General features: G+C 40.4%; 1 protein-coding gene across 2 annotated transcripts in view; it reads left to right on the forward strand.

Moving 5' to 3' along the window:
- The first annotated feature begins 6,364 nt into the window (after window positions 1–6,364).
- LOC117456000 (mediator of RNA polymerase II transcription subunit 13-like) overlaps window positions 6,365–12,684 on the forward strand; it is an 81,726-nt gene continuing 75,406 nt past the window's right edge. For both annotated transcript variants that reach the window (XM_034095695.2, XM_034095696.2), the window contains exon 1: window positions 6,365–7,869. In XM_034095695.2, coding sequence (XP_033951586.1) covers window positions 7,798–7,869 — 72 coding nt within the window. In that variant the 5' untranslated portion in view covers window positions 6,365–7,797. The remainder of the gene's footprint in view (window positions 7,870–12,684) is intronic.

A 12,684-nucleotide genomic window follows, 5' to 3' on the forward strand; every position in this document is an offset into this window, starting at 1 on the left:
CAGTTTGAAATATGCAACACAAACTGGTTTCTATAGTGGCCACAGAGGAGGTTTACTGGGACAACAGGGGATTAAAGGCCTTGATCTAACCTTCAGGCTATCTCCCACCCTGCATAATTTGAAGCTACTATTTGCAATTTAAATTAAAATCTATATTTTTCTTTCCCATCTTGCACTTGATTAACTAGTTACAGCATTTCTGCGGTAATCACCCTTGTCCGCAACACGATGAGGCTAGTAGCACAAATACCATCTGTGTATCAGTGATTCTGACAGCTTGACATCATTTCCAAAATCAGATAACTTACCATATGATTCCTCATCTTCTGTTGTTTTGAGATAACATCTAATTTCCCTTCTCTCGAGTAATCCTACAAAGACATCGTCTGCTCATCGTGAAATCAATATGCTGCGGAAACACCATTACAACAGTGTTCACAGTGCTTGAGTGAATCATTGGAGATCACAGATGATGGGCACACACACACACACACACACACACACACACACACACACACACACACACACACACACACACACACACACACACACACACACACACACACACACACACACACACACACACACACACACACACACACACACACACACACACACACACACACACACACACACACACACACACACACAGGTACACACACAGGTACACACAGGTACACACACAGGTACACAAACACGCTGTCACCTCCAGTGTGTCCTTTGATATAACAAGACTAATTAAAAAGACCAAAAAGCACAAGAGTGCTCCATCTAATTCAATTATGGCTCATTGACAAATCTTTGGCACGTTGAGAAATGTGCATAAAATCACACCAGAGCAGAACCAGTATCAGGATGAATTACGCTGGGTGTAGTGGGCTCACAGGGGAGAGAGGATCATGTTCAATGGAGTGCATCCTGTGCCAACAGAGAAACAGTACACTCCAGTCATTAGCAGCAAAGTACAGAGGGAGGGAGCATCTATCATCACAAGGCAGGACAGGCGAAAGAAGAATACCTACATATGTTATCGTCCTTGTTTAGCATGAACGCATGCTAACATTAGCACGATGACCAACTTATTAGACATAATTAGATGTCGGTGCTACATGAGAGGTCAGTGGATCAAAGCTGTTACAATTTATCCTATGGAGAACATTTATGTTAGTAAATATGCCACATTTTACAGAATAAAACATGAAAAACAAATGCTGGTTCTTAAGGGAATGTGACTGTGATGAATTCAGTCTAGGATTTATCCTCTGGGGACCATGAATATGAGTAAAATTATCTTTTGTCAATCCATCAGGTTAACAGGAAACATAATTGTCGACCTGCCAGTTTCACAAGAAGATGAGTTAGGGGTTTTTTAAAGTCCTTAGTCATCCTCTGGAGAATATGAATGGCTATGCTAAATGTTATGGCAAGCCATCCAATAGTTGTAGAGATATTTCAGTTTGAGCCAAAGTGGGATAGACCAACTAACTGACCGACAGACTGACATTGCCATCGATAGCTATAGAATAAGCCTATCTAAATCTATCTGTCACTGTTAACAATGGACTGTGCCTTAAGGCAAGGGTTCCCAAAGTGGGGGTCGAGAGATGATTACAAATACAAAATGAAAATTAATGAAAAGATATTTTTTGAAATGTATTAATCAATTTTTTTTTAAATTATTATTAATAATAACGTGTGCATAGACATTTTTCAGGAGCGGACTGGCCATCTGTAGAATATATTCTAATTTATTTTGGGGGTCGCGGGCTGAAAGGTTTGGGAACCCCTGCCTTAAGTTTTTGCATAACAATTCAGCCATAATTTGGAGTGCAAGGTTTCTCACAGTTGCCAAGCATGCATTAGTTTCAGCTTTCTAAACATCAACATTTGCTTCTTTTTTTTATATCATTGTGCATTTGAAAGAAAATGCCTCTTGAACACTTTGTCTCCATGTTCTGGCATTTCATAGGTTAATCAATTGCAAAGAAAGGAACAACGGACTATTTGATAATTACAATAATTGCTAGCAGCAGACCTTATAACAGGAAATGAAAGTAGATAGACATCAAACAAGCATATAAATGGAAACTAGGTAACAAAGCCATATTTAGAGAGTAACAGTGGCTATACATTAAACTGACAGGCAGACAAATGGTCTGATAGCAAAACCAGAAGGACTGGACGTGCCAGTTAAAAAACACAACAATGAGTGGATGACAGTCTAAGAAGAGTTAGACCTACAGACGTCCTGTGATTTAAAGTCTCTCTCTCTGCCACTCTCTCTCTGGCACTGCTATAATTTTCCTGGGTGGAATGATGGATGAGGCGGTGTCAGCCCATGTTCATTATAATGCACACCATCTATTCTTCTCAGCCAGACTCTCCGCGCTCCAGGAAATGCCACAGAGGTATTGGAGCCGCGGAGAGAGGAGAAACTCTCATCTGATTTTATGGAGAGAATTTGCTGCTAGGTGTGTTAGCACACGGTGATCCATCAATCACTAATGAAGATACTGCAAGCTACTGCTTGTTCTTAAAAGAAACACATTGCTCTCTGGGTATGAATAAATACCCCTCGATATCCATGGCAGCATAATCCCTTGCAATGTGCTCGTCCTAAATTAATAATGAGCACACCAACAGTTAGCTGTATGCAAAACATGTAGGAAAACATGTAGAAGCAGTGTTGTCACCATGACCTATTTGTAACGCATTGAAGGCCATTAAAGCACATTCTCTCATACAGCTACTATGAGTGATGGGACACAACAAACACACACGATTTACTGCCAAATATGGAGCAGTTATAGAACAATTGAATGTTTTGTACGTTCAAGAGCAAGCAGGATTTAACAACATTTAAAACGAAAAGCTGACAGAAGTTTGCTGTCAATCAAATCAGGTCAAACCACACAGAGAGAGTCCCGGATTTAGTGGCACAAGCTAGTCTTCAATTCATCACCAAGTTATAATTCTTACTCCACTAAATCTGGTTGCACACTTACAGCATAAGGACATGTAAGTTATGTCCAATCAAAGGCAATCGACTATGTAAACAGTAAATCACTGTTCCATTATAAACTCTAACACACATTAAGAGAACAAGAGATTTAGCGGGCAAACCATATATTCAACTTAAACTACTTATTTGTTAATTTATTACTTTTTTGTTTTATTATTATATAGAAGAATATGTGTTTCTGAATTAGAAACATGAAATCAATTGACGCTAATGTCTTCACTTTTGGCTGCTGAATAAGCAGATTAGAAATAATACCAACAGAAAATCCCCCCCGCCCCCAAACTTTAGCTTTGTTGTTTTAATCCTACTAAAAGAAGTACTAAACGATTTGTAATGCATGTTTTTAGGGGCTTTAATAAACCAGCTAATACTTTTAAATCTTTAGAGAGCCCAAGGTTATAAGGAAAAAAAGACCAACATTGTTTTAATCAGAGTGAAAGGTTTACAGGGACACTATTAAAACAAGTAAAGAATAAATAACATATGTTACGTGCTGCAAAAAGACTTGTGCCACCTGCATACACATCTGCATTAATTCACGAGTGTATTTACCGCATCTTGTCAGTTTACGGAAGCATAAATAAAAGACCCACACATACTTTTACAGAGCCAAACATTAGATAAACACACAAATACGCATCCACTTGATCCTAAACAAGACTAAACACACGGTCTAGAGACAAACACATTATCTCTAATCACAACAGTAATGCATCTTTTCTCTTCACACACAGTTCAGTCAGTGGGGGCCTGATGAGAAGAATTGTGACATATTGAAATAGATTTATTCAAACTGATAGCATCTATTGGCTATCAGCTCCGCACCAAGTGAGCCCAAATGTGTGCGAGAGTCTTTTGAAAGCCTTTGAGAATGTATTGAACAAAAGGAAGGAAAAAAAGTCTCTAAATGAGTTCTGGATCATTCCTGGAGCAAATGGATCAATAACTGCCAGGCTAAGCCCTCGCTCATCCATCTGATTCATATCTTCCCCTCCCTGCTTTTCAGCTATAAGAGGAATCACTGGACTAAATGCTCCCATTCTCTGGCGATATGTACCAGCTGCAAGCTGTTTCCTCAAATACATAAAGCTGTATGAAGTGATTAATGTCAGAATTGTTCTTATATCAGAGTGGATTGGATATGTCAGTATATGATGATCTTCTCTAGAGATGTATGGCAGCTAAAAGAATATCAGATGTCTATAAATAGCTCTATTAGATTTACACTTAGGAGAAATGCAGCCTGCTCATCCTATAAATTATAAAACAGAAATCAACCTGCCACTATGCATCCGTTTATACACATCACATGATGGTGGGTTGATGTTCAAATGTCTCTGTGAGAAAATGTGAAACTCCCCATGCTGCAACATTTACATTCTGTGTCATGTACTTGATACAAGATGGCTCTTGCTTAAAAAATAGCTGTCTCCTTTATATGATGATGCTCAGTGGAAAACCTGGCAAGGTAAATCAACGTCTCCTGTTTGTAGGTTCACTAACTGAGTGTTTAACATAATGTCATATAGGCTCAACTGTGTGTTCATGCAGTCATCACACTGACATTAAAATAGATCCATGGAGCTTGATATTAGCATAAAGATTAAGATAATTATCAAAGAGTGGGGGCATTTAAGGAAAAAAATAATCCTTTATGACCCTGAATGAAAAAGCCCATTCAACCCAATGTGAGTTTGGAAAATTGCACAGTATAAATCTATTTTAGTATACCTCAACACTGGAATTATGATCAGTGGAAATGGCCATGACATGGGACCTTTAACAATTGTAAAGACCTCTAGGGGGATCCATGTGCAAAGGTCTGCAGCCATTGACAAACCACTGTTTAATTTAGCATATTTTAATATTCATATATTGAGAAGAACCTGTCTACCAAATACATTCCCTAATTGGTCAAAAGAAAATGATGTGAACACATTTAAAGACATGCCGTTTGAAGCCAAAACCAGCAAATCCAGTTACATTTGTAGTCCAAACGTAAGGAGAAACCCAACCATATAGCACATATTTATGATAACATGAATAATTGATAACAGCACAAATATTTGATGCACTGACTCCTGGATGGCCTCTTCTGTCTACCTCAGGAAACAGGAGTTGTATTAATAATATTTTGTTCTTCATCCTCAAAGGACTCCACCTGCAATATTGGAGAACTGAGAGAAGACCTAAAGATTTTATAGTTTAAACAAATCCTCCAACAATATGTCTACATAAATATGACAATGCATCACACATGACTGGATAGTAGGACGGATACAAATACAGTTATGATATAATCAGCACCACATGCCATTGGACACTATGGTTAAGTCCCACTGTTATTTCTGAGATTTGTTTGGATGTTTAGCAACCTTGAAGTGACTCAGTAAATGTATATATTTCTACATTAAGGGCAACAAAATGAATTAAGAGTTCATATCCCTCCACCAAAATATTAATGCTGCAACATAACTTCTATGGTTCCTTTTATAGCCTGTAATTTATTTTACATTCTTGGAAAGAACACTGTTATCTGGTGATATAAAAGCAAAGAGCCTATGAACTGAACATGCAATATGCTCCATAAAGCTGAGGGAAACTAATTCTCTTAATTCTCTGTTGGGCTGTTAATATGAACAATGCATTTTACAGTGGAAATTGTAATTTATTTTATTTGTCAATAGGAAAACATTGATATGGACAGATTCAAATACAACTGACCAAATAACAAATAAAACTACATTGGTGTCATGGGGGTAGAGATGGGGGGGGGGGGGGGGGGGGTTCAATTAGTTTTAATGACCTTGCATACTGCTGGATAGCTTGAGAAATATACTCCAAATATAGCCTACTCCATAATACTCTAAAGTCTTATTTAAGTGGTGATCATATTTCACATCATTAATCAAAATCTGCAAAGTAAATAAAGGTATAGGAGTGAAACACAATTTACCTCTGAATTATAGTGGAGAAGAAGTAGAAAGCAGCTACATTTTGAAATACTCAAAATTGTACTTAAGTACAGTAGGCTACTTGAGTAAATCTACTTAGTTACGTACACCCCTGTCAGTAAGTCATTCTGACCTCTATTCTGTCACATCCTCTGTTGTGAGATCTCTACATAACCAATGCATCACACAGCAAACATCTCCATATACAATAACCTTTCTTCAATCACTTTGAATAAACAGACAGGCAGAAACCTAACAACAAAGAGTGAAACAGTCGAGGAACTGCTGACTGTCAGCACATCCTCTCCAGCGTCGCATCCAGTCTCACATCAGAGATCCTAAACAGTGCTGTAATCCCAGACTTTGGTGATCACGTGAGCACAAACTTGGCCAAATGGGAAGGCGAGTCTCGGTAGTATACGCTTCCGACCGCCATTACATTACAATGCGTGGTAGGCTGGACGATCGTGCGCGGAAAGAAAAGAAATGCTCCAGCTACGCGTAAAGCAAACACACACAGAGGGTGAGGATGACACACTCGAGCCACACGTATTTACCATTTCAATAACACGCTCCAAGAGATCAACAACGAGGAAGCAGTCTCCGCTGAAAAACCCTGCACATGTTTGAGGATTTAATTCAATAATCAAATGACCATTTCCCCGAAGAAGAAGGATGAGGATTCGCTTTTTTAAATATCGCGGTGGTTTATGAAGAAAATATCTGCAGCATGCAACATTATGTCAACGATCGGCGCCAGACAAGGACTGTCACTTTGGCTTGAACTGTGAAAAAAACCCCAACATTTGTGTCTGCAAGACTGAGGCTGTTGTGGCCGCGCGAGGACGTTTCGTAATGATTTAAAACTGAAAGGAAGGAAGGTTTTTTTTTCTTCTTCAAACCTCGGTCTACAGAAGCCTGCTTGTCGTTTTCCTGGTGGTGGAGAGTAAGAATAGTTTTTCTTGTCTGAACGCTTTGACTCATGATTCGGGGGGTTACACGGGAACCCGCTCGACTTTGTCCGCCTTGCCACGGAGGAGCACCGGGGGCTTTTCTTCCCCAGCGACCCCTCGTCTGCGGTACGTTTAATTGAAGAGCAACAGAGGGATTAAACATTCCTGCTGCTCGCCTGTTTGTGCGAGGCAGGCTGAGCTACATTGTGAGAGGAACGGTTGTGGTAAGAAAGAAGGCTATAAATAGCTCATGCAATTCTCGAAAACTATCACAAGTGGTGCATCAGCTTGTGGAGCAGACGGAATCCGATATCCTGCCTGTAATGTCTCGGCTTTAAGTTAATTGTCTTCGGAGAACGTGTGGTATTTTTAACAAGAAGTTTGGACTCTTCATTTCGCATTTTTGGGGGTTGTTCCTCGGCGCGGAAGAAAAAAAGGAATCGTTTCCCCATGGATTATGCTCATTTAATGATGAAACTATTAGCGGAAAGGCTGATATGGAAACAGCCTGATCTTCCTCTGTGTGTGGATTGAAATGGATACATTGCTGTGCTCTCCGCCTTTGACAATGATCACATTTGGAATCGCCTGACCTGGTTTGTAACAATGTTTTGATTCCCGCACACGCTTGGATTTACATTACAACATTATATCCGCTGGGGTTTCATGGATGCATTCTGCACTTCTTTTTGAATACGCCCATTCCTCTGCCCGACCATCCCGAGTCTATTATCTGGACCTCTTGTGAGGTGTTAAGCCTGCTTGTTTCGGCAGACTACGGGAACCTATTTGTCAGCCCTGCTCGGTGTTTGATACCGATGTAGGATTTCGACATGCCCAGCGCTGACGACCCCAACGGCGGACGATTATGACTACAACAGCGAATTGGGTGGCTAACGGGGCAAGCCTTGAGGACTGCCACTCCAACATTTTCTCTCTGGTACGGTATCCATAATACATCATGCATATCACACACACACACACACACACACACACACACACACACACACACACACACACACACACACACACACACACACACACACACACACACACACACACACACACACACACACACACACACACACACACACACACACACACACACACACACACACACACACACACACACACACACACACACACACACACACACACACACACACACACACACACACACACACACACACAGCCAGTTGTGATTGACAAGTCATAAGACCGTGGGAGGCACGCTTACATGTGTCTGCTGTACAAAGGTGAACCGTTCTGGTGTTGTCATTCGGTAATCATTAACACGGGTTAATGGTCCGAGAAAAAGCATATTGCACCTCTCGGACTGTTATAATAACACATCTCAGCCCAGAGGCTCATATCAACATGGTTTAAAAAAATACTAACACTTTATTATGAGATTCAAACCAAAAACGTCCCACATAATGCTTAAAATAACAATTTCAAATGCTACCAAAACAAATGGACCACTAATTCTGGCATGCTTTTACAGTACTGGCATGTAATGGGTTGAGCAGATAAACAATAGAATCTTAACACTCATTTTTCACCATGAAGAGCACAGTTTGATCTGGCCTTTATCCTGCTCCTCTTTATAAATAATCATTTCACTGGAAATCTAGCAGGAACTCTGTTGCATTGCCAAGCAACTAACTTGGAGAGAAGGCGTTCAGCTGCCTGTGTCAAATATTTCTCAAGCCAGAGAATGATAAAAAGGTTTTCAGGAAAAAATAGTTTGATGTGATGATCTACAGTAATGGCTCACCAGGTTTGGGAAGATTAGTGACAATGTTCTGTGATTATATACACAGAACATTGCATGCACAAAAGCCATATACAAATTGTGGTGATAATAATGTCCCCCAGAGGAAGGTTAATAAGACGTTGACAGACATATAACAAGCACACAGTGGAAACAACACTTTCACACTTAGTTTATCTGAAAAAGGTGTTTTTTGTAGGACTCCACAGGCAGTATCGTTTTTTGCAGTAGTCACTGGTTTTGCGGGTGGAGGAGATTGAGCAGTGTGCTTTCACAGTTTTCATCCTGCAATCAGCGAGTTAACTGTCCTACTACAACAGGCAGCCAAGTGGAAAGGCATGCGGTAGACTGAGCTCAGGCACAGGCTGCTGAGAACCACAACAACATAGGGGTCCTGAGGGCTTTTTAGGTGATCATGCAGGTTGTCCGTCAGCAAGAGCACTAAAAAATATGAGGAAACACGTGTCACATGGTAAAAATGTTGATGGTTGTTTTAAAGGACAAAAGGAAACGTTGTAGTCATCACAGCTTTCAAACAAACAAACTACCAGCAGTTATTCCTTCTTTTGTATTTCAGTAGTTTTTGTGATGGACTCAAAATAGTATATTTTGCTATTTAAAAGCATCTTGTTTCAATTTCTGTGCACTGGCGCTGAAATAAACGTAACAGCGCTCCAGTATCAGCCCTCTTAAATTCTCTCAGTCTGACATGTTGCACTTGAAAACAGCGATTACACCTCTGTCAACGTCTCAGTCGAGGTGATTCCCCTCGTGGAACAAGCTTTCATTCACTCACCCTGGCGTTGTTGCCGTCGTGCTGGCCCTGCGAACATCCCTTTCAAACCGAGGGAGAAAGAGATCATCCATCAGCTGGCTTGTTGAGAATATTTATGACTGGCTAGTGCCACAGCGGTTGCTCTCTGGCAGGGCTCCTACAGGGAAGTCCAAGAGCGAACAAAGCATTAATGACACTCCAAGTGTCCTGGTTAGAGGGTGAGACTGAGACAAAGAGACAGACTGAGGGATGCAGATTGCATCCTGATGTTGAAAATGACATACTTGAGCTACATGAGTTAAGAAGTGTAGGCTGAAGTGTTGTTATCTTAAATGCAGGTGGGAGTATTGATCCAGCATAATGTGTATGTTATAGGATGTATTGCTTTAGTTGTTTTCTGGTTGCATATCACCACTTATAATTTGGTGCAGAAACACTTATTTGATTAATTGATATGCATTTAAGCAACTTGCGGATGTAACCTTTGTGTATAGGAAACTAGAGGGAATTTCTTCAGTTCTTCTGATATTCTACACACCGAAAAAACTTGCTAATTATAATATTCATCAGTTGAATGCATAACTAAAGAATGAAATCTCTAAGGTTGACATTTCCTAACCTTTTTCTCCAGGTCATGTTGGCTATCTTCTTACAAAAAGGTCTCATGGCTGACTGGCGAGTGCCTGTTAAACAGCATTCCTACATGCAATAACCTCGTCCCTCGCAGTTTAACCGTCTGCCTTTGCAACCCGCATCAATAAAAAGTGCCTGTAGAAAGTATAACTACACATACTGTGGGACTTTATGAGGATGCAGCAGGTTAGTGTCTGCTGCATAGAGGCCGATGTCACATACTTGAGATCGCTGCCATCGCACAACCCACTAAACAACTGCCTTGTGTCGCTGCTGATAATCCATCTGTGGCAGAAAGCAAACAAGACCCTTGTTAAGTGTGAGAGAAGATCTGAGCTGGTATGCTAATTTAAAGTGGTGACGGTGGAGGGAAGGGTGGAGGACGAGAGGAGAAACAGAGGAATGTTTTTAGCCGAGGAAGGAGCGAGTGAGACTGCAGCGGAATCTGTTTTCATTTTAGGAAAGTATTATGACTGATGTGCATTTCCTGACTGCTAGCCTCAGCCTCTTTGAGAGAGAAACGGTGAGAGTGAGACAGAGCAAGAGAGAGGAATGTAATGAGAGAGAGAGGGAGAAAACAGTCATCTTTCTGTGGACTGGGCCGGTTCTTATGATGCAAGAGTCCCAGCCTGAACATGAAATGCTTGGAGACAGTCGAGAGCCTCACGACGCAGGAAGCCTCAGTGTGTGTGTGTGTGTGTATATTGTAAACACTATAAACCAGCGAGACTCGGGAGACAAACTTCAAACACCCATCACATTATACACACACACACAGACAAATACACACACGGATGCATTCACCAACATGGAGATGGGGAAACAAATAAACACCCACATGCACACACACATATGTAACACACATGCGCACACACAGTATCTTCCAGCCACAATTGCATGTTTTATCTCATTTTATTCAGTTTTTTTTAATACATCCTATATCCCAAGGACGCAGGCCTGTACAAACATAGGTAGAATGCAGCGCCCTTAATTAAAGAACTTCCTCTGTCCCCTCGACAGAGTGCAACACTGGTAATTAAGTGTCCTCAAGTGGAGGTCTAATGTGATCAACTAAGAGGTGCTCATTAGCCAAACTGTATTCCAATAGAGATCTTGCATGTATAATAATGATGCTACTGTCGGCTTTGGAAATAAAGTGCTCGGAGATGAGGCAGAGAGAATACCATTAACAGCATGTGTCTTGATTTATGGCAGGTGCCTTGTAAGAAGAAGCAGGTAATCAGGGAAGGTGCCTTTTTAATATAGGCTGTTTGCATTTCCTCGTTATTAATGGTGGTGGATATTGCAAGCATGCTAAAGTATGAGGAAGAAGCAGAGGTTGGATGAAGTGTGTGTCATGATCTGCTGGGCCAAATAATCAATACAGTTGGACTTAAGTGTGTTGTTTGCGCTGACAGGATACCAAAATTATATATTTTTATGTTTATTTAGCACAAAAAGTCTAATTTGTAGAAAAATGTTGCTTAATTGTATAACCTTAGAGCTAGTTAACTTAATTAGAACTTGACTAACAAATTAATGCTAATTTACATGTAATTCTGGCATGTTGCAGACATTGGTAACATGTAGTGATAAGATATTGTAATACACAAAAGTTCAAACTGTTGCCAACTATTGATTTTTACACAGTTTATGTTTTAAATGTAAAATATCCCATTCACAATACTTGAACAACCATATTTTAAGTATTATTATAAAAAAAAGTGTTTTCATGTCATGGCTATTTGTAATGAATATATATTTCTTCCAAAATATCATTATTAGATATTAAAATTGTCAACAATTATCAAAAGGCACAAGACTTTTAAAAAAAAGCACATACAAACCTTCATTTATAAAAAGAAAAAGAAGCTATATGATTTCCAAAATATCTGGCAATATATCTGCAAGGAAAAAAATAAAACAAACTAGCGCTCCGTGCTCGGGCCCAAATAAATAAACATACACTACTTGTCAGCAGGATAAATTTATTGTTATTTTTTGCCTGTTCACCGGACTTTTTCTACATTTAATGCATTAAAGATTATCACCAGATTCATGGGACTATGTGATGAAAAGGACTGATAAGTAGACATCACTATGAAGTGTAATTAATATTCAGATGACATTGAACCCCTGCCAGCGTCCTCGTACACAAGTAGAGTATCCGTCCAGGTTTCCGAGGCTTCACCCCCAGTCCTGTGCTTTGTGCCCTACGGAGCAGCTCCATCTGCCTGCTCCTCACTCCACCCCGGACGCCCAACCTGTGCTCTTGGCTCCGCTCGCTTGCAATTTTGACAGCTAGCACTGGCTTCACCTTGAGACTGCGTGTGGCGCCTCCCCCTAATCTGCCCCTGTCACTACTGTGGGAATCCCTTGTCATCGCAATAGGACTCAACCCGGCAGTGCCCCACCAGTGTGAACATGGCATTCTGTGTGTCAGACATCCTCAAATAGTTTGCTGCCATAACAACATGATTTGTGAACAAGGATTGCTCACTTTTGCCTTCTGTTTTTACTACACAACCTTTTTCTATTAAATTCTCCCATGAGTGTAGCCATGGATCTTATCT

The sequence above is a fragment of the Pseudochaenichthys georgianus genome, chromosome 12, assembly GCF_902827115.2.
Source record: "Pseudochaenichthys georgianus chromosome 12, fPseGeo1.2, whole genome shotgun sequence".
Lineage (NCBI taxonomy): Eukaryota > Metazoa > Chordata > Actinopteri > Perciformes > Channichthyidae > Pseudochaenichthys > Pseudochaenichthys georgianus.